At 40.8% G+C, this 24,213-nt stretch overlaps 1 protein-coding gene across 1 annotated transcript; it reads right to left on the bottom strand.

Moving 5' to 3' along the window:
* Positions 1-256: 256 nt before the first annotated feature.
* LOC126778330 (attractin-like protein 1) lies at positions 257-23,728 on the bottom strand. The gene is made up of 26 exons (XM_050501839.1): positions 23,423-23,728; positions 20,983-21,195; positions 20,164-20,330; positions 17,557-17,637; positions 17,005-17,260; positions 16,581-16,724; positions 15,894-16,039; positions 15,264-15,382; positions 14,965-15,114; positions 14,275-14,383; positions 13,772-13,886; positions 13,552-13,659; positions 13,175-13,322; positions 12,814-12,883; positions 12,396-12,520; positions 12,149-12,253; positions 11,737-11,822; positions 11,377-11,497; positions 10,639-10,871; positions 10,393-10,556; positions 10,097-10,243; positions 5,426-5,651; positions 4,886-5,096; positions 4,005-4,110; positions 3,476-3,671; positions 257-1,245 (listed from the first exon to the last, which is right to left on the bottom strand). The coding sequence occupies exons 1-26, from the start codon at positions 23,653-23,655 to the stop codon at positions 1,218-1,220; spliced, it is 3,807 nt and encodes a 1,268-aa protein (XP_050357796.1). The 5' UTR covers positions 23,656-23,728; the 3' UTR covers positions 257-1,217.
* Positions 23,729-24,213: the final 485 nt, after the last annotated feature.

Below are 24,213 nucleotides of genomic sequence, written 5' to 3'. Positions count from 1 at the left end.
AATTAGTCGGAATAATATTCTAAATTTAAATTCAAATTTGTTTTATAAGTGTGTGTTTGTGTGCAATGAAATGTGTATGTGTTGAACTTAATCTATAGATTTGCTGTTTTTTTTTTAATTTAAATAAATTTTTATATTTAGAATTTCGTGTATGTGGCTAATAAAAATGTGTGCATTATTTTTATTATATCTATTTCGATTGTTAAAAATAACATTCTAAATTCAAATTCAATATTCTTATATTGGGTAAGTATAAAATTGCATGTGTGTTCAACAACTTACATAGTTTATTTTTTCATATGGTTTACGCTGATTGATAAAAAATTAAAATATAAATGTGACATAAGCTTCCGACTAAGAGGGAACTATTTCATTTATATATTTTAATATCTATTAAATAGGCGCTGAAAAAGAACATTGTTTTAACAAGCACCTTATGTAGTAGAGCCTAAATAAAAAAAAAAAATAGATAATAATTTGCAACTGTCTATATATTTCTCGGGAGAAAACAATTTCAGTCAAACATTTTAAATGAGATTAATATTTAATGTATAAAAAAAATGTCATTTTATTGGCATAAATGCATTTGGCAATCTCTCGAACGGAAGTTTTCATAATAAACTATATCCTATTATTATTTCGCGTATTTAATATTTAATGAATAAAAAAACACGTTGTTTTACAATGTAGATTTTGTTTGTAAATAAAAAAAAATACTAAATACATTCGAATTTAAATCTTACGACGCTTTAATTATAGCTCATTTTTAAAATTTCCGATTCAAGCGTTATATAAGCGCATTTGAAAAATCACTTGTATATATTTAACGATTTTACAAAACATTAAGCGTTCTTTATTACCATAGACCAGAGAATATTTTAGAAGTGTCATTTATTTTTATGAACAATTAATTTGTAAAACCGCAAAACAAACATATTCTATGTCTATTTAAATCTTTAATTTTTTTTTAATTAATGCAAATAATTATATTCAATGATATTAACGTACGTCATATTTATTACATGTCAGCTCTATTACATTCCCTTTTCTATGGTCATGTTACAGTTCGTTATAAAATATCGTTTATTTTCGTAAACGTCCATTTTAAAACTTATCCGTATTAATTACATTACACGCACGAAGCGATTGAGTATTATGGTCCTAACTCCATTGAGCAATGCACTAGAATGTCCTATGTACACTTACTTCATACAATCCTATTTACATTGGTTATCTCTTCGCCATCTGAAACAATAATTTCGATTATCACCACTTTATTTATTTATGTAAAAACATTCAAAAACAAATGCTTAATAAGAATTAACAAGTCAAAATCATATGAAGAAAAATCAATCACCAATCTTATAAATTTATATTATTATAAAGCGCCATCTAGCGGCCGAAAAATTCAAAACACTTTCTACGCAAAAAGATGCCATATGAGCTATGTATGTATGGTATTAATCTTTCATTGTCGTATGACATATTTAATAAACCGTATTATATTATAATCAAAATATTCATTATTCAAGTAAACTGTTATAAGCATTTTTGATAATGATAAACTAATAAGCTTATGATTTGGTTACAGGATTAAATTGATAGTAAAGCTATCACCGGTTCGGAACATATATTCTACTGAGAAGACCAGGCAAGCGAGACAGTAGTTACCCTTTTCCACCAATAAAATGACATGGAATACCGTTAGTGCAGTTGGTGCGCTTGGTGCGATGGATAGTTTATGTGGAGTTAGCTGTTAGCTTACCTGTTAGTATAAGGGTTCGGCTAGTGCGCGAAGGGCTGAGGTTGGAGCGCGGGGACCTGAGACTCCGAGCGGTGTTGCGTATTTTAAAACGCCTTAGGACCAACCAAAATTAGTTTATTACCATGCGCACTAATGACGCTGCTAGGTGAGGATATGCGTTTGGTGCGCATAGTGCTACTGAATGTTAATGTTCAAAATATTTTAAATAGAAATGGACTACGGTTGTTTTGTTATAAATTAGTGCATTTTGTAAATATCGATATATTTTAATAAGCTTCAATTGCTTCATTGGTATAACATTTTGTGATTAATTGTTATGTTTATTTAGGATGTGGTCAAAATCTGGGAAGCAAGTAATGTGTTTGCAAATACACACATTGTTCTGGATGACGTGTGATCGACAGGTTAGTTCAATGGTTATGAGAATATGAATAGCCTATCTGCAAGCATTTGATGCACATAGCAGAGTTAGTGGAAGAGATGTGAAAAAAAAATTGGGTCGCCTATTGATTAATAGTATTTTATCTCAATTACAGCGAATATGTTGCTAAGGCCTTGTAGTTCCTTATGTCTGCCGACTTCACACATCTTTACCTTGTGTGAAAATTAAAGACCGTATCTAAGCTAAACATCGACGGAGTTCTACTAGCGTTTAACTACATAACTTGACCGGTGTGCACATAGTTGACTAGCGACTTGTTGATATGAGGCAATCGGTGCAAGTTAATCTATGATTGCGTGCAAGTGGTGTGCGCGGTGCATGCTTACCTGTCAGCGAAGACACAGTGCGGTGTTTGCGCGTGCGCACGTGCGGTCCCAGTGTACCCATCGCACTCAAGTGCGCGAAGGAGTTCTCACCTGTCAGTGTGCGTGCGTCGCGTGCGTCACGTGTTGCTGGTGGCCGAGCGTGACGTACGCGCAGGCGTGCTCACCTGTCAGAGTGTGCGTGCGTCGCGTGCGTCGCGTGCGTCACGTGGTGCTGGTGGCCGAGCGTGACGTACGCGCAGGCGTGCTCACCTGTCAGAGTGTGCGTGCGTCGCGTGCGTCGCGTGCGTCACGTGGTGCTGGTGGCCGAGCGTGACGTACGCGCAGGCGTGCTCACCTGTCAGAGTGTGCGTGCGTCGCGTGCGTCACGCGGTGCTGGTGGCCGAGCGTGACGTACGCGCAGGCGTGCTCACCTGTCAGAGTGTGCGTGCGTCGCGTGCGTCACGCGGTGCTGGTGGCCGAGCGTGACGTACGCGCAGGCGTGCTCACCTGTCAGAGTGTGCGTGCGTCGCGTGCGTCACGCGGTGCTGGTGGCCGAGCGTGACGTACGCGCAGGCGTGCTCACCTGTCAGAGTGTGCGTGCGTCACGTGGTGCTGGTGGCCGAGCGTGACGTACGCGCAGGCGTGCTCACCTGTCAGAGTGTGCGTGCGTCGCGTGCGTCACGCGGTGCTGGTGGCCGAGCGTGACGTACGCGCAGGCGTGCTCACCTGTCAGAGTGTGCGTGCGTCGCGTGCGTCACGTGTTGCTGGTGGCCGAGCGTGACGTACGCGCAGGCGTGCTCACCTGTCAGAGTGTGCGTGCGTCGCGTGCGTCACGTGGTGCTGGTGGCCGAGCGTGACGTACGCGCAGGCGTGCTCACCTGTCAGAGTGTGCGTGCGTCGCGTGCGTCGCGTGCGTCACGTGGTGCTGGTGGCCGAGCGTGACGTACGCGCAGGCGTGCTCACCTGTCAGAGTGTGCGTGCGTCGCATGCGTCACGTGGTGCTGGTGACCGAGCGTGACGAGTGCGGAGGCGAGCGCCAGCCCGCCGAGCGGTGGCGCGCGGCCCGTCCCACCGGTGGGCAGGCGCACGAGCAGCGACAGCACGGCGGCGCGGCCCGAGCGGCACGGCTCCAGTGCGACCGGTGCGGGGACTCCGCTGCCTGGGGGCGGGTCAGGACATTCAGTTAAAATCTATACTATGGTTACTTTAAATATAAAAGCTACCTTTTATTAATCTCAAGCAGATTATAACAACACCCATTTTTAAATATAATATAGATGAGACGAATATATAACGAAAGTTTTTTTTAAATATGTAAATTCGAACTGAAATCAAAATAAAATAAAATCACGAAATTCGTTTCGATAATCTTATTTTTGTCTGTTTTACTATTTATTGTTTTGTGTTTATGATCCCTGTTTGGCCGAAATAAATGATTTTATTATTATTAATACTAACTTATTGCTTCTAAGTAAAAAGTTCATTCACTCACCCCCACCTCCCTTCTCCAGTTCGATACTGACTTGACTAAAAGGTCTAGATGCCATTTGTTCCATTTCTACAAACAATCGCTGCCTTCTTCTGTACAAATCGTATTTCTGAAAGACATTCATTCTAAATAAAATCAACATAGAATATATATATTTTAATGTGAACATGATTGTGTTGTATATTATATTACTTATGAGATTTCCTCAATGGTCTAGTGGCTTGATGTAAGGTCGCCGACACGGAGGTCCTGGGTTCAATTCCCAGGTCGGGCTAATAAAAAGTTATTGGGTTTTTCTGTCAGAAAATTCTCAGTAGCAGCCAGGAGTCTGGAAGTTAGTTGTGTGTACACTCCCGTGCCTCGGAAAGCACGTGAAACCTTTGGTCCTGCGCCTGAACTCTTTCTGGTCGTGCCGGATTGCTGTCCCATCGGATTATGAGAGTTAGGAGAGAGTGCACTTGAGTTTGCACACTATAATATCTCCTGCGTATTTGGCTAATCTCTCTTGAAATTGGCCGCCGTGGCCGAAATCGTTCTGGTGGACATTATTACTTATGAGATCATAATGCTCAGTTGCTTAATTTGTGTTTATAATTATTCTCGTGCTCAGCTGTAATTTTTTTTTCACATCATGATGAACCTTCTGCTATAAGTGTACAATGCTATTGCCTGCTATATATAGCTATATATATATATATATATATATATATATAGCTATATATATATATATATATATATATATAGCTGCGGTGACCTCTTGACATCCCACTTGATACTCAAGAGCATACTTGAATAAGTCACTTATATTTTTTATTATTCAATTTGATTTAATATCTCAACTCTTTTGTCTTATTATTCGTTTATTAAATTCTTTATTAAAATACCTGTTTTATTTTCCACAAAGCGGCAGCGACCAGCAACAAAAGTAAGAAACACGATGAGAACGTAATGAAAAACTGTTGTAAATTCAACTTCGGGTATTGCGAGAACGATATCTGTATCCACAATGGCGGCCGGAAGTCGTACACGTACACGAAGAACGTGGTCAGGGTCACATTGTCCTCGACGCCGAAAGCGTGTTCCGACTTAGCGAACCTGTATAGGAAAGGCCTTTGCGTCATTATATCAAAGTTTTATTTGTTGTACAATAATTTAACAAAAAAAAAACACATTTTGAATCAAAAAAGTAATGCGGGTAATTATGTAGAAAGAAAAAGTAAATTAAATATTCGGAATAACTTACATTCCGAAAATTTAAAGTGTACAACTAACCTATACTTATATCTATTGTGTTACTACCCAAATAATACAGAGAAAGCAGGATATTTTGTACTCAAACTAGCTACCCGTCCCGTCTTCGCACTAGTAGACTAAGGGTCAATATAAAGCACCGCAACCAGTAATATAGTATTGAGTGGACTCACTTGTATCGGAAGTTGGTGCAGTTGACGTCGCTGAACAGCGTCCGCTCGGCGACGTCGCTGCGCGTGCGCACGGTGAGGTTCATGCGCGCGTGCGCGGAGCACGTGATGCTGAAGTCGGCGTCCACGTCCGGCTTCACGGGCGCGTTCCGGAAGTTGATCGCGGACAGGTGCCGGTCCTCCTTCTTTGATAGATTGAACGTGAACTGGTAGTCGACTGCTAGATCGTCTGTTATGTACGAAATTACTATTTAAACACATAAAGTATTCTTGTTAATAAATATAAATAAAAAATTAAATCGAATTTGAAAACTAATAATATTAGGTCCGTATATGTCATATTGGCGTTTTGTACGGGAGGAATATAAAGTCTTTTTTTTTTTTGTAAAATATATTTAATTAATCAAAGTATGCACCGTTGTTATCTATGCACTTTTGCCATCTCAGATAGTTAGTTAGTAGGTAGTTCACTGATCCCTTTACTAAAAAAAACCATGTGGGCGAGAATCAATAAATTCTTTGAAGGTGGTTTGGACTGCCGCATCGGAGTTGAATTTTTTTCCTTGTAAGAAGTTGTCCAAATTCCGGAAAAAATGGTAATTATCCGTGCAGTGACGGAGAAAGAATACATTTCACTGCCCCTCTCTTTCCCATGGGTGTCGTAAGAGGCGACTAAGGGATATCTGAGCGACCATCTGCTCATCTGGTGGTAGGATGCTAACATCCTCCTGGCTTGTTACCACCGTACGCATGGTGAAAAACTCGTGAAGTGGCTTGCAGCCGCGTTTCGAGGTCAGCCAGCGTACAGCCAGAGCCCGAGCGAGTATTGCCGCGATGGGTGTTGGTCCAATTGGAGACGGCTGTTGAACCAATGCCGGGGGAAACTGTATTGACCTGCCGGTCAGGGAGACCCGAAGAAACGGCTGTTCCGCTGGCCGCCCGTGGCATAGTACAGGGGCCCGAGCGTGCCTAACCAGCTTGTGAGGCTGCCCCACCAGGCCACGCATAATCTCGGGGTGGACCGTCGTGCCGGTTGGTGACCGGTAGGTGGGGTCCCGGCGGCCACTTCCGGGGGGGTTCGGGGGCCCTTCCGTCCGGCGGGTCAGTGTATTTTTCCTTTTGGCAACCACTTGGGGAAACACGCCTCCACACTTTGCCCATCCCTATCGTGGCAATACATCGCTCGCTTCACGTCTCTTTTCCATTTCATTTTTCCCAAATGGCGCAACAAATAAGAAATAACGGTCGTACAACGGTGCACACCCCCACCATACCCTCGCTGTTTGAGGTCGAGTTCCCTAACATCCGAGGACTCCACACTAACCTCAACGCTGTCCACCACCATCTCGAGACAGCACGGCCAGCAATGTTGTTTCTCACGGAGACACAAATACTCCGTCCTGCCGATACCAGCTACCTTAATTATCCCGGCTACACGCTTGAAGAATCCTTCAAAGCGAAAGCCGGAGTATGCTTGTTCGTCAGGACGGATGTTTGCTGTCACCGACTGCGCTGCTTGGAGGACCCCTCCTTCTCCATGTTGGAGGTACGTGTGGACCTGGTTCGTCAGAGCCGAGTCTACGTGTGCCTCTACAGATCCCACAATGGTGACTTGGAGACAAGCCGATTATTTGACCATCTTAGTCGGGTGGCAGATGCTGCGCAAGAGCAATTTCCTAACGCGGAATTGGTGTTTTTGGGGGATTTTAATGCTCACCACGAATCCTGGTTAAAATCCCTTAAAACTGACCATGCTGGAAGGACTGCTCATGCTTTTGCTCTCACACATGACTTGACCCAACTGGTTGATCAGCCCACCAGGATCCCAGACATTGATGGGCAAGCACCTTCTCTACTGGACCTTCTGCTGACTTCTCACCCGGTGGAATATCAGGTTGTGGTTCAGGCTCCTCTTGGCTTTTGGATTTGGACACAGCCTTATTTCTACCAGAGTGCCACAGGCCAAGCTGCCGCCACTAGCGGTATGCAAACGTCGCGTTTGGCACTATAAGTCGGCGGATTGGGACGGTATGCGCGATTACTATGCGTCGGTCCCTTGGAAGGAACGTTGCTTCAGTGGGAATGACCCGACAGCTAGTGCCGCTGCTGTTGCTGGCGAGATCATGCTGGGAATGGAATACTACATTCCTAGCTCAGATCTCGTCAATAGGAGTATGCGTAACCGTTGGTTCACTCGTGAATGTGCCGATGCTGTATCATCTAAGCAGGTGGCATATCGCAAGTGGATCAACGGCTGTATTAGCGGGGCATCTAACATTGACTCACTGAAAGCAAACTATAATAAAAATTCCAAGTCCTGTAGAAAGGCATACACGAGAGCGGATGCACAGCGCATTGTACAGATTGGTTCGCATCCTAGGGGCTCCCGTAGCTTCTGGCGTCTGACCAAGTCTGTGCAAAACAATTTCTGCCAACCTTCGCTGCCACCGCTCAGAAATCCGGACGGATCGCTAGCTCACAGTCCGCAAGAGCTAGCTGATCTCCTGGCTAAACTCTTTGCCGACAATTCCGTCATCGATGATTGTAGTGCACTGCCACCTACAATACCTGCATGTGGCCATACGATGCCTGACATTAAAATCAGGCAACGTGATGTGCGTGCGGAGCTGCAATCACTTGATGTACGGAAAGCTAGCGGTCCCGATGGAATACCACCCATAGTGCTGAAGAAGTGCGCAGCGGAGCTGTCTCCTGTGTTAACGCGCCTGTTCCAACTTTCTCTCTCTTCGGGAAGTGTGCCGGAGGCTTGGAGAAGAGCTAATGTGCAAGCGGTTCCCAAAAAAGGGGATCGGTCTGACCCAGCAAATTATCGGCCAATAGCTATCACCTCAGTACTTTGTAAGGTGATGGAACGGATTTTAAACAACCAACTGATCCATTACCTAGAAGATCACTGTCTGATTAATGATCGTCAGTACGGGTTTCGACCAAAACGGTCCACAGGTGATCTTCTAGCGTACGTAACACACCTTTGGGGTGAAGCTATCGACAAGCATGGAGAATCGTTGGCTGTCAGCCTCGATATCTCCAAGGCTTTCGACAGGGTCTGGCACAGAAGTCTTCTCTCCAGGCTACCGGCATATGGTCTGCCTGCTCAGCTATGCATCTGGATTGCCAGCTTCCTACACAAGCGTAGCCTTCGTGTTTTAGTAGATGGTTGCGCTTCACAATTCTATGTAGTGAATGCTGGAGTCCCCCAGGGATCTGTGCTATCTCCCACACTCTTTCTTTTGCATATCAATGATATGCTCTCCCTTGGGAACATACATTGCTATGCAGATGATAGTACAGTGCATGGTGGATACCACGGACGCGCAGTGGCTGGGCGGGCGGAAACTGAGGAGAGGCGGGAGAATCTTGTCATTGAACTCGATAGGACGTTAGATCTCATCGCCAAATGGGGCTCTGATAATCTTGTTGAGTTTAATGCCAAGAAAACACAGGTATGCGCTCTCACGGCGCTGTCAACATTTTCCCCTCTTCCCTCCCTCTGTGGTACTCCGCTGGTGATGCATAGCAAAATCGCCATGCTGGGGATTGACGTTCGCTGCGACCTTAGTCCAAGGGATTACATTGAGGCTGTTATAAAAACAGCTTCACGGAAAATCGGAGTTCTGAACAAGGTGCGGCGCTTTTTCACGCCACAACAACTGTGCCTGCTGTACAAAACACAGGTACGGTCTTGCGTGGAATATTGCTCGCACCTTTGGGATGGCTCCGCTAAGTACCTACTTGAGGCCTTGGACCGGTTGCAGCGACGTGCCGTACGCATTATTGGCGACGTAAAGGTCACAAACACCCTTGAACCTTTACAATTGCGTCGTGAGATAGCAGCACTGAGCGCTTTCTATCGACTGTATCACGGCGAGTGCTCTGAGGAATTATTCTCTCTAATTCCTGCTTCCCCCTTCCTTCTTAAGTCCACGCGAGCTGGTTCTCGATGTCACCGCCTAACTGTGACATAAATTCCATCGCGAACAAAGAAATTTGGCAACTCCTTTCTTTGTCGCACTTCCAAAAAATGGAATTCCTTACCAGCTCACGTGTTCCCCTCCTCTTACAACCCGGGTTCCTTCAAACGAGGAGTGAAGAGGCATCTTGCGGGCCGGCAAGGCGAAGGCGGCTAGTGCAGAACGTTTTTCCCGTCTGTACTGGCCGTCGTCGCGTTTGAACTCTACTACCACTTACCATCAGGTGGAGTAGAGTCATTTGCCCTCCCGGCGAATATAAAAAAAAAAAAAATCTGTTGGAACAAGGTCCGGGAGTACTCTGGATGTCGCAGACATTCCAATTGTAGCTCATCTAACTTAGTGTAATATATAATAATAAAATAAACGTATTTCGATTAGAATAAAAATGTGTAATATTTGAAGAGAAGAACAGCCCGGGTAGGGTGTAAAATTAATTTGCAAGATTTGATTACAGGTACCAAGACAGACGAAACGAGAGAAAGAGTCAAATCAGTTGCAGAAGTTTTTGCGTATGTAGTAGTGAACCGTCAGCATTTAAATATTAAATATATTTGTGTGTGTGTGTGTGTGTGTGTGTGTGTGTGTGAAGGTTTTTTTTAAAGTTACCATAACTATTTTTTAGAGTCAATACATAGTAAATATAAAATGTCGTTGTAAAATGTAATGGTGTGGAGTAACTCACAGTAGCAGCCCTTATTGAAGAGGTCGGCGTGGTAGTGGTTGGTGTTGTCGCACTTGTCGCAGCGGTCGCCCGCCAGCCCCTTCGTGCTGCAGTAGCAGCGCCCCGTGTCCACGGCGCACGACACCGCCTGCGCGTTGCACTCGCACGCTGCGCACGCGTAACACGTCGTATATTGTGATACACAGTATTTTATTCTAAATCATTATAGTGCACAGTCGACACGTGACACATAGAAAACAAATTTGTCGAAAATTTAACTGGGGGTGGTCATTCTAATAGAGTTAAGCAGGACTCACGTTGACAGAGGCCACCGTTGAGCGGCGACCCCCAGTGCGCGGGCGCGCACGTGTCGCAGTGCGCGCCCACCGCGCGCGCGCCGCACGGCTGCACGCAGCGCGCCGCGCCGTCGCACACCGCGTGCCCGTTGCACTGGCACGCCGGGCAGCGCGTGAAATGCCACCTGGCAATTATTAAGCACGTTATTAGTATGATATAGTTTTCTGTAAAACGTCGAATGTGCGCTCGCGTGGCGCGGCCCCCACCTGCGGTGCGGGCACACGTGCGGGTGGTGCGGGCGCCGCTCGCCGCCCGGCAGGCAGGCGCCGCGGCCGCCGCCCGCGCCGTCGTCGCACCAGCCGCACGCCGGCTCCGCCAGGCACGCCGCGCACGACGCGTGCGCGCCGCAGCCCGCGCCCGCGCCGCCCGCGCCGCCCGCGCAGCCGTTGGTGGACCACGCGCGGCAGCCGCCCATGGGGAACGACGCGCCGTATGCGTTCTGGGGGACGAGACGTGGCTCAGTAAAAGACTATATTTATGCATTCTACTACACATTACTGTAGCCACTTATAGTGCTTCTTCTAGTAACAGCCTGTTAATGTCCCACTGCTGGGCTAAGGCCTCCTCTCCCTTTTGAGGAGAAGGTTTGGAGCTTATTCCACCACGCTGCTCCAATGCGGGTTGGTAGAATACACATGTGGCAGAATTTCAATGAAATTAGACACATGCAGGTTTCCTCACGATGTTTTCCTTCACCGTTAAGCACGAGATGAATTATAAACACAAATTAAGCACATGAAAATTCAGTGGTGCTTGCCCGGGTTTGAACCCACGATCATCGGTTAAGATTCACGCGTTCTTACCACTAGGCCATCTCGGCTTTGCTTCTAATAAATGACAAATATTAATCGTTCCATGACCGACTCCTACACCATCTTCCGTGGAAATAAATATCAAGGGCAAATAGTAAATTTATTATACTGTAAGGAACATAAGATGCATACCTTATCGACACATCGACCAGCCGAAGCGCACCAAATACACTCCTCTGCGGTACAGTTCGTACATGAGCGGAACGTGGCACACGCTGCACTACACACTCCAGTCGCCGTCGCGGCCACACTTCTGAATGATAACAACAAAATTATCATGACATAGCAGTCTTGAAAATTGGGCATCATTTAAGGCAATTTGCATACAATTTTGATTTGCAATACAACTTTTCATTTATTTTCTAGAATGTCTTTATTAATGACACTATTAATTGTTTTAGTTTTCATCAAAATCAGATTGGAGTATAAAAAATCAGCCTGTACAAGATTATTTGTTTTATCAATTATTCTTTAAGAATATATGATACTCACCTAATGTCGGTGGAAGAATTAGCAGGTCTACATTTAACTGTGTCGTAATCCCAGTAACACGCTCGTTGACTCAACTCTTCTGAACCCTGTAAATTAAATAATTATATAATAAGCCCATTCATAAATGAAACAACTTTTCTTACATTGAGAATGTTTATAAGAGGTGGTGAGCACTTATCATCAGACTCATTTGAGAGTATGCTCTACTTGAAACAATAAATTAAAAAAAAATATTAATTTGCGCTTTTCCAATTTTTCCAATTCGAAAACAAATTCCATGATTATATTCATGACGTTTTACAATTAGCTTATAAAAATAATAATAAAATCAAACATTCGATCAGCTGACGTTAATAACTTTACAAAGAAATCTAAATTTGAAATCAGACGGAAAACTAGAAGTAATACTTACGTGCGGGTGTCGGTGCAGGTGCGCGTGGCACGCCGCGCACGAGTGGTACCGCCCACACACCTCGCCGCCGCCACCGGACTCGCACTCCTCCACCGACAGCGACAACTGCCCACACAAAATCATCGATACATTAAATATGTTTCATTTTCCTGATGTATATCATATAATGTTTGCAAGTTGGAAGCTTTTCATGGCAAAAAAAAATGTGGGCGTCGTGTTGTGTATCGGCAGTCGGGCTTCGCCGTACCAGCGCGTGCTGCGCGTGCGCGCGGCGCAGGCAGTGCTGCGCGGACGGCAGGCAGGCGCCGCACCACGCGCAGCCGCTCGCCACGCACGCCGAGCAGTACTCCGCCAGCGCGCAGCGACGCTCGTCTGCGGGGACGTCATGCGTCTTAATCAACTATCAAAGATAATCAGGAAGAAATATCAAGTGATCCCCCTGTAGTTGTTGTTAAGACGTTATATTGAACCATGTCGTGATTGCATGGCGGGAAGTAAAAAAATAGTATAAGGCCTATTCCATTAGCAAAAACCATTTGTATCCACTTTATTTTTACTTCCAAATTTCCGATAATAACAACATTCAAGACGCCTATGAATTACATATTTTGATTTAATTTAATTTGATAATAATGTAAGTAATAAATGAATATAACTAAACTAACCAAACACCGGATCATCCAAACACGCCTTGAGACTTTCATTGAACGATTGCTTCCACCCGATCTCTTCTATCTGCAATTAAATTATTATTAAATGCATTAAAACTTTTTGTATGGTCATCGCGCTTTAAAAATAACAGTATTAACTATTTGTCGCGTATATAACCGGACAGAAACGTGTTTACGTTTAAAAATCATAATATTTGTCACAATATCAAATGCTATTTTAATAGGATTATGGAAAAAATATAACCAAGGATATTTATGTATATGAAGCCACACTATTTGATTAGGATTCAGGTGTTCTGATCTCCACCTCGACTCGTACTACACTCAAGCAGAGCCCGGCCCCCCCAATACGTACGGCGACGCACGTGCGGTCGGCCGCGCGCCACACGCACGCGGTGGCGGCTCGCTGCGCGCTCTCCACGCACGACAGCTCGTCGCGCCGCGTCGAGCACTTGTCGCCCGTCTCGAACAGCAGCGCGTCCGAACGGAGCCGCCCGTCGAACCTGAAATATACCGACAATGATCCGTTCAAAAACACTTCTATCGCTCTTAGTAATATTAATTTTAGAAATTTCATGGATTTTAAAAATAATTTATTAAAAAAGTGACAAATTAGTAATTTCAAGTCACTTATCTATGCAGAGGTAAAATTAAGACTACCCAATGGCTACCTAGTGCTTAGCCTACAATACAACAGCACCAACAGTCGCCGCTGTGCGCGCCCACACTCACCCCGCGTGCACGAGGGCGGAGGCGCGCGCCGCCAGCGGCAGCAGCGCCGCCGCGTGCGCCGCGCGAGCCGAGCCCGCCAGCCCCGGCAGCGAGTACCACGTCCTGCATCTGCTCAACAAATTTATATTCAAAGCATAACTTCTCTCCACTCTCGACTCTCTTCTATTCGTCATTGAGGTAATAGAAACGGCGACAATAAACGGCAGGAGGTACCACTGACCGAGCGTGGTAGAGGTGCGCGGCGGCGGCGTAGCAGCGCGCCGAGGCCGCGATCGCCACCGGACCCGCGCTCGCACTGTCGTTGTGGGTGTTGCCACCGAACACTAGCATTATGCCTGAAAGATAACACTTGTTAATAACTACACTTCATCAATCTGTGTAATGTCGAGCTACGCTTTTTATATAATTTATATAATGTATCTTATTATAAATAATCGTTTAAAAAATGCACTCATTGTCTCATTAGAAACAATTCAGAAATTCATCTTATTTCAAAAAAGGAACGTTCAATTAGTGATTTGAACACATATATATTCTAAATTAATTTTATTTTCATTACTAAATAATATAATATTCACATAGATGTTTTCGATCTACGAATAGAATTAACAAAACAATAACTTTAACAAGTAAGGTTAGCAAAACAAAACTATTTCGAAAAAAATATTAATGATTATTTTTCAATATGTGTTCTTATTATAGTAAAAAATTCAACCAGCTCACCGGGCGATACAAAGAGCGCCGTGTGTAGATACCTCGGCGTCGGCGCGGACGGCAGCGGACGCCAGATTCTCGTCTCTATCTCGTACTCGTACAGTGCAGCGGACGGCGCCTGCAATACACTACAACTCACTTTCTGAAGCCACACACCTATAACCACATATCTATAGATTCCCGTATTTAATACCAATATAGACGTAAAAAGGTTACGTACCCGTATATTTGCGTGACTAGAACAGGTTATAAGATTGATTGAGTAGATTTGGCTAGTGTATTTACATCAATACATCGATCACACTTATTATACGGAAAAAACTATCCCCTCTCCTTACTGTCACACGCGAGTATTGTCCTATATTAAAAATGCCATTTGTATTTCAATTACATAATTATGAATTTAATTTAAATTGTTTAGATTCGTTTATTTTTAATTTTAACTTATGAAATGATTTAACTATTTATGTTGAATTTAAATGAATATATTTTTTAACTGCTATAAAATTGTGTTTTGGATTCTATATAATAGTTTTTATTAAATGTATACAGTACCGAGGTGACATTATAAGGTGGGAAACAATTTTACAAATATTTATAATTATTAAAATATAATGAATTTAGTTATTATTAAAGATGGCGGTCCAATAGATGACGTCATCGTTAAATCTGTGTAGTCTGCGTTGTACGCGCACGCACCTGCGTGGCCTCCGACTCGGACACGAGGCCGGCGTGCACGTAGACGCGCGCCGACAGCGCGTCGTAGGCGGCCGAGTGCGCGAACCCGCCGCGCGCCGCCGCGCCGCGCGTGCCCGCCGCGCCCCACCACCCCTCCTCCACGTAGTACTCCTGCAACGCCCCCGACGCTATTAATACTGTGCCTCGCTAATACTATATAGCTTTTTAATTCAACAAAAAATATCTAGCTTCTGCAAAAGTTCAGATGAGCTGATGTCGTGGGCGACCCAAAAACTAAACAAAAAAATAAATAAACAGACCTGGACGAGATGGAGGTATCCATAATACGGAGAATGTCCAAAAAACACTAACATGACCGGTTTCTTCGTCGGACCCATCTGTACCATGACTGCCGTGTGACCGGACAAATGGAGACCGCCTGCGAACAAATCGACTTTAATTATATAAAATAAAACTTTTCTTTACTAAAACCATAACTAAAATTGCTTTTGACTTTTAATCTATGTCATTAGATAGCCTTACGATAAATTATAAAATAGGTTATATTTGTTTGAGGAATCCAATATAAATAGGTCAAAGTCAATTGATTGAAATAGAATCCGCGACCTTAAAATTAGCTATTTGCTGAGTTGAAACTGTAAAGTTGAAACTAAAAACCTGGTTGTTAAGTTAATTAAGTAAAGTAACGGCGCATAACCTAACACTACTCAATTTCTCAGCTGAAAAAAATCTGGAACTAACTACACGGAGTTTTGTAGATATATGTACATACATGACGTTACTTGACATATGCAAGTCACGATGGAAATAAAATAAAATATAAACTCAAAAAAAAAAATTAAATCTGCGGTTATCGGTAAACGATTCACCAGTTTCATTTTGTAAACAAAGTATGATTCAGAATATGTCCCGTAAATCGAGAATCTAACCGCAATGCTTCAGCGGCGCCGGTCGGTGCGGCGAGCACGCGGTGGGCGTGGCGTTCCGCCAGTCCGCGTGCGTCACGTCCAGGCGCGCGCGCCACACCTCGTTCGTCACCTCCCCCGCGCGCCCCTCCAGCCCCGCCAGCCCGCCCCTGGGGACGCTCAGCTATCAGTGACGTCACACGGTGCAACGCACCAATATAATCGTTATTCAAGTGGGCTCTCATGAGCATTATTGAATTGTCATGTTTAATTTAATTGAATGTTGCGAATGGAGATTCTATCTCCATTCGCAACATTCTGTGAATTATTTAATTACATAAATAACCTTGAATTCTATTGACTGTTATTTGGTACCACAATTATTTGACGATCGCACGTCAACCATTTATATTACTGTGATCCGATTTGTTAAGTGAGTGAGTCAGTGTAATTAGGCACCAGGGACATCTTAGATGTCCTGTTTGGCAGCGCATTTAACGTCCAAACTTCCTGCAATATCAGTATTTATGGGTGAAGATGACTTACTATAAAATGGAACATTTGCGTACATATTTTTGATTTGATTGCCAAAATACACTAAGAAATAAATTATAGTAATTACATCAGCCCAAAAGTGCAAAAGCCGTGGTTTTACTTCTTTCACTCTCAATATATTTGGGCGAGGGACTACCGTTTAACATATATGCTCACCCCCTCTCTGGCTCGTCCGAGGCTACAACACCTCCATATACTATTAACTCATTGCCGTAGATCACAGCAGAGTGCGCGAAACGTGGCAACGGGGCTTCTCCTCTCGCTTCCATGGCTATCCATTCGTTTTCCACTGTTTTATATCTGAAAAAAAAAGAAAGAAACTTTAAATTGTGTAATGAGACATATTGGTGATAAAATGAGTTCCCTTTTCACGAATCGAGTAAGATGAACGACCAGTTTTATTTTATTGAAAAGTAAATATTATTGAAAGAGCTTATTGGGTGTCGCTATGAACAAAATGTACAACAGATACGAACAATAGCAGTCAATAAAACAAATCAATATTCTATAGGCACCGCAGGCACTTTATTTTAGAGGTCAGACATTCGAAATCTCTTCTAGTAACTAGAGCCCGGCGCACCTGTGGAGGAAGGGCGCCTCGGCGAAGGTCTCCCCGCCGACGCGCAACAAGTCGTCCCCGTGCGCGACGAGCGCGTGTCCGGCGGCGGGCGGCGGCGCCCCCCGCGGCCGCGCGCCCCCCTCCCCCTCCTCCCGCCACGCCCACCGCCAGCCCGCCGCGCCGCCCGCCACGTCGCACGCCGCGCCCGCGCGCCCCGCCGCGCACACGCAGCCGCCCGCCGTGCACAGCCCGCCGCCCGTTTCCGCGTTGCAGTCGTCTGAAATTCGATTTACTTTCTTATTTGGAGTAGAATCACTTAACATTACTTTTGCTACCAATATAGAATAAAAATGAATTTAAAAAAAAAACATTAAAATTAATAACGTGTTATTTAATAAACACAAGCTAAGTGGCACGTGAAATTGAATAAAACTTTTACTATAAAAACAATGGTCCTCTGTTAATATAATATAATTATTCTATTTAGTCGTTTTAGCCATTAAATACAAGTTTACTTTTCAAAATAGGAAGGCAAATGTGCAAATGAATTTTCAGATGATTACACACACTCACTTGGGCATAAAGGCTGGTCACACGCAACACCGACCCAGTTCGGTTCACATCTACACGAGCCCTCGTCACACTCGCCATGATCTGGAATTAACGTATCGATCCAATTAAACTCAATAACCAACAATATACGTGAATGACATTTTAATGTGAATTTTTGAATTGAACTTTTATTTATTATATGTGTCGGTAGCATGATTTGGCTATTAATAATAATTCATCTCGTGCTTGCCGGTGAAGGAAAACATCGTAAGGAAACCCGCTTGTGTCTAATTTCATTGAAATTATGTCACTTGTGCATTCTACCAACCCGCATTGGAGCAGCGTCGTGGAATAAGCTCTAAACCTTCTCCTCAAAAAGGGAGAGGAGGCCTCAGCCCAGCAGTGAGACATTTACACGCGGTTACTGTATGATTAATCAAAATTTTAATTTAACTTGTAAAGTTAATATTTAATACTGCTTGTAAGAACCCATTAAAATAATGTATAATTTATATTTGGAATATAAAAACTATGTTTACATAAACATATATTTTACACCTTGCTTCTCATCATGGTAAGCATCCATCCAATCTAATGCAAAAGAATGATTAAATTGTAGTCCCTGAGATTATCGCATTTAATCAACAACCATACAAACTCACTCACTTTATAATAGCCTATAATTTTTCTCAATAAATGGCCTATCTAACGCTAAACGTTTATTTCAAATCGGTTCAGCAGATAGACAAACGAACCCTTTATAACAATATTATATAGATACAAAAATAACACAATCTATAAATTAATGCACCGAAAAATTTAACTATACACTGCTGTATAAAATAATATTATTTTTATATAATATTGAACAGGGTAAGTAGTGTTTAAAATTTGTGTAATGCAAACCCTTGAAGACAGTTCGATTATTTTATCAAAGGGGTTGACGTGGAGTTATTGAAACCTCACAAGCGCACGATGTCTGTCGAAAGCTACATAATCCACAGTTTACGAATTCAACACATTCTATAACTGGCTTTTCTTTATTTTATATTTGACACAGAAAACAGTCAACGATATATAATATAAATAAGTATGTAAGTAATCCAATTTTTATTATTATTATTATATATATGCAGACATGAAAATGAGCAAACTGATAGTAAATGTCGCACAGCCCTTAGACACTAAGAAATATTACCAACAATCCCTTACATCGTCAAGCGCCACCAACCTTGGGAATTAAGGTGTTATCAACCTTGTAGCTGTAATTACACTGGCTCACTCACCCTTTCATAGGAAAGTAACAGCAGCATTGCTGTTTGGCCGTAGAAAATCGTACCTACTCAGACGGGCTTGCCCAAAGCCTACCTTCTACACTAAGATGCCGCAAATATTTTTAACTCGACTAATTAATAAATTTAAATCATTAGATTTAAATTTATTAATTAGTCGATAAAAAAGTAACTTCAAATAAGGTCGAAAAACATACTAAATAGATGACAAAAATGAGTGAAGTTATTATATAAATAATAATAATTTAATTGTATCCAATTAGCATAATTAAGTAAATTATTGGATAAGTGAGTTCCTTGCCGGTTCTTATCGGTAGAATTCTTTTGGGGAACCGGTTAAAACTATCATGACGTAATATTCACAAGTACGTATAAATTAAAAGCCTGTTTAAATAAAGAATATTATTGTAACACCGTATTCGTTTGTAAATCAATTCTTATGAAAAGGTTTTTGATGACGTAGACGATCTTTTATTAAGTAGATAAATAACCTCTTTGGTGATTTAAATGTATACACACACACACACACACATCTTTTGTTGTTGCTATTGCCTATTGTTTTGTCAATTACATAAATAAATAGATACAGTAGTGATTTTCATTAATAATAATCGCCGATTTTTGTTGGTGTTTTAATCGCTCAACCAAATATGTGTTGATCAAGAACAAAAGGTAAAAGTAAAGTATGTTGATGTCCCACAGCTGGGCTGTGACTCATCATTTTCATCACATCTTTTTGAGTGTGTGTGGAGCTCATTTCACCACGCTACTCCGACGCGAATTGGTGGATACAGATTTCATCACGGTGTTTTCCTTTACCACCGAACACGCAAAAATTAAGCACATGAATATTCAATGGTTTTGCCAGGGTTTAAACCAGAAGTCTACGGTTAAAATTCACGTGTTTGAACCATTGGGCCATCTCAGTTCTTGTATTTATTTCCTACAAGTCATTTGGATATAGTTCCGCAACATACTTCATTGGTCGAGATCATGAATTTTTTTTTTTATAGAGCATATGGGCCACTTGATGATAAGTGGTCACCAACGCCCTTAGACATTGGCATTGTAAGAAATGTCAACCATCGCTTACAAAGCCAATGCGCCACCAATCTTGGGAACTAAGATTTTATGATCCTTGTGCCTGTAATTACACTGGCACACTCACCCTTCAAACCGGAACACAACAATACCAAGTACTTCTGTTTTGCGGTAGAATATCTTATGAGTGGGTGGTACCTACCCAGACGAGCTTGCACAAAGCTCTACCACCAGTATTAATAATTTGTGGTATACATTATATCGCTAATTAAAAAGGAAGTGATATATTACTCACCTGAACAATTCGTACGATGATCGTTCGACGGGCACGAGTACGCCGCGTACGTTACGTTGAACCCCTCCATTGCGTACGCGTCATCCGAAAAGAAATGTAAAAGTACGCTCCCAGAACGAGCTATCACTTGTCGAGTCCAACCGGAATCCTTATTATCTAGCACACCACTGAAATTATTAAAAAAAAAAAACATTATTTCATTTTTAACTTTATTTCTTATATTTATGATTATATAGTCAAATCTTAATTAAAGCTCTGTTCGTGTATTGAGTGTATATTTATATTATTATTATTTATTTCAGTTATTATTTATGTAGCCTGCCTTCTAGTATACGAAAGAATATGTAATAAAAAAAGGACAACGGTCTACTATCCTCTCGACGAGAACGTTCTTGGAGATTATTCCACCACGCTGCTCCAACACGATTTAATGATAGATACAAATATGACAATTTTGTCATCTGACACATACACATTTTCTCGTTTCCTTCACCGTCGAGTAGATCATGAATTATAAACACAAATAAAGCATATGAAAATTTTAGCGGTGCTCGCCTGATTTTGAAAAGTCTTCGATTCACCTGTTCTATAAAGATACACAATTATACATTTTAATATAATGTAGACCTTTACCACGTATGTACATCATTTATTTATTACTGGTATAGCAATTACAACATTACGCCATAGTTTAAAGAACGCTAAGGTACTGTAAATGCACATACATACAAAGAAGCGTACGTTTCTAATATAGTACCAAATAGCAACAATCGCGTTTTATTACATATGTAAATATATATATATACGAAATAGACATACCTAAAAACAGCCAACAAACGCTCCGCTCGTACACTGTCACCGTCGTACACGTACAAATGGTCCCAACCACATTCCGTGGCGAAGCTTTCGAGTCGTACACGCAGCGCGGGTGGGTTCGGCCCGAGCCGCGGCGGAACTATCAGCCACGAACATTGTGTGCTGACGCTGTAGTTACCCGGACCGTCGGTTATTATACCCGTTGGTTCGGTTAATCTGATGATGACAAAAAAAAACACACTTAAAACACTTCTTATTATTTTACAGCAATCAGCGATGATTCAATATTATTTAGTAACGAATTATTAGATGGTACGACTACAGTCAGAAAATAAAACGCCTTGTGACTTCCACTTTAAAATTTTACATAAGGACAATGCCAGTTATCTGAGGTCAAAATCAAAATTTGAAAAAAGAACCTACAAGTCAGTAGTTACTCATTTCTACAAATTAAATAACATACATATGAAATACCAATTATATTTATATATCCAGCAATGAGAAAATCTGAAAATACTAATTGTTTATTATCATCGATATAATCTTGATTAGAGTAAATAATTAACGGTGACCACTTGCCACCCTAATTTAGTTCTCCAGATTTGCTATACAATATAAAAGTCTAAACAATTCTATCTAATACATTCAAAAATTTCAACTATTTAATAAAACATAAAGTAAAACAGAAACACTAAGAATTATATTTAAGAACAATATGTACGAAACAGCTAACAAAATGAAAAATAATTACAAACAAAAGTTGTTCTTTAGTCCTATTATATACTAATTATATTAGTATACTAATTATATTAGTATATAATAGGACTAAAGATATAATATTAGACATAACAATAAAGTTACAATACATCATGTTAATATAGACATAAATAAAACAACTGTATCTATACAATATCTGTTTGACAATGAATCACTTTTATTATGTTGTCGACAATCATTGTGTTATAAAAAAAAAGATGTTATCCTAAAATCACGAACCATTAATGTGGAAGCTTTTATATCAATCCTGTTCCAAAAAAGATACATTTTATCGAACATATTATATTGCATTTCACGATATCATAATTCAAATTGCATTTGATTGATTCAACTACATATATTAATAATAAGAATGTAAATAGGATTATGCATCTTGACAATTGATCACCTTGAACGTGAAACAACGTGACAGTGCTCTATTTTTAATTTACAGAATGTGTATATTATTGTGGGCACTTGTATTATAATGATGATTTCCTCTACGACTAACCAACTGCGTAGATTTTATAGTTTACAAGTGTACGAACAGAGGTGCAACTTCTATATCTTCTCTTTAATAATTCAATGAATCTGCAACCCTGTTGGGTTGCAGATTTATTGAGATTTTGTGCCTGAACTGTCACAATAGTGTTCTATTGTGACAGTTCAAGCACAGGATCAATTGTGTTACATCAGTTAATGGCCCAACCCGGGATTAAAACCCTGACAACTAAATCAATTGTATCATAAGGTATTTGTTTTTTGGTGTTAAATTCTCACATAGTAATAGCAATTTTATTTATATATCATGGCTTCTCTTGAAAAATGGCTTTTCTTTTTCTTTTTTTTATTGCATTTGTATTTTCTTTTTTCCTTGTGTGTGCGATAAATTTGTTTAATAATAATAATAGTAAACTTTGAAAGACACAAAAAAATATAACTTGGGTTGGCAAAATTATGTTAATTGGAAAATAACTGATCAAAGGTGTAATCCATATCTAATGCATTAATGAAATTAATATTATTATATAATCTTTAAAGTTTCTTAATGTGAATACTTTTTTGTTTATTCTTAAAATAGTTTATCATCAAATACCAAACAGTACTTATTATATTGTAGAATTTTTGATTAATTTGTATCACATATATAAAATAATATACTTCATTTACAAGATTTTCATAATTTATCCAATAATCCAATAAGACAAAAGGTGAATATAGCAGATAAAATTATTATCTCAACCATAAGAAATAGTTTTACTACATGTAAATACACAAAACAAGTGGACACATCAACAATGATTTTACAACATTTTATTCAAAATTACTCCTTTCTACCTGATAACATTTTCTTTATATTTTTATTTACCTTTATGAATTAATCGTATAATCAGTGTATTATGTATACTCCAGGTTTACTGATTAATTATTTGTGGTCTTCCAATGTTACTTAGAGAACATATAAAGACATACATATATTTCCTTTACAAATGTTCATAATAGTTTTATAGATAGATGCGACCTTCAAGCAGAATGTCAGGATGAAATAAAGAAGCCAAAGAAGATAATTGGATAATCCTGCATCGATGTTTTCGCGAAATCTACCTAGATGACATGACGTCTGACAATTAGGTCACTGAACTAGCAATGTGAATTCGTAAGTAAAAATCACAAAAGATACACTCACTTTATTTTCCCGCCGCAATGCTGGCATTGGGGACCTTGCCAGCCCTCGTAGCACACGCAAGTATCATTTTTACACACACCATTTAAGCAGTTATGATCACTACACTTAGCTAGAACTCCGTGACAAAACAATAACACTATGAGCACTGAACATAAGAACGGAGAGAACCATGACCATTTTCGTCTGTATTTAGATTTGAAAAGAAATAAAAACATTTGCAGAGATTCTACCATTTTGATGTATGCATTTTCAACGAGTTTTGTTAACTTATCGCGGACGTTAAAAGCGGTCGTGCGTCGTGTAGAATCCGACAATTCGTACGGTACTAAACGCGGTGTTGTTATACTCTTAAAAATAATTACCCTGTTTATATTATGACGTTAACAACTATATAAAATGAACTTAGTAATAAACAAAAAATTAAAAACTTGGTGAAGCACGCAAATGTATATTTGCGTTTATCATAAAAAAAAAAACAAAATTGTACGTAACTTATTACGTTAATTTTAGTAAAATTAAATGTAAAATTTGTTAATATTATAATTTTAAAACTTTTTGGAAAGTATTTTTTTTTTATTTCTGTTAAAACCGTAAAAGTGTATATGAAATTTTAAATTTATTCCAAACCTTTAATAGTGGTAAATGGCAAATAATAGTAGCACTTATTTGACATTAAGCTATTGCCATTAGTAAAATCATTATTATATGTTGTACATATATTTTTTCTATCGTCGTTAGGATAAAGCTACAAATATTGTTAAAAAATGAGTTAATTGCAAATTAAATTATTA

This window comes from Nymphalis io, chromosome 25 (assembly GCF_905147045.1).
Source record: "Nymphalis io chromosome 25, ilAglIoxx1.1, whole genome shotgun sequence".
Classification (NCBI taxonomy): Eukaryota; Metazoa; Arthropoda; class Insecta; order Lepidoptera; family Nymphalidae; genus Nymphalis; species Nymphalis io.
This window is presented reverse-complemented; position numbering and strand designations above follow the sequence as displayed.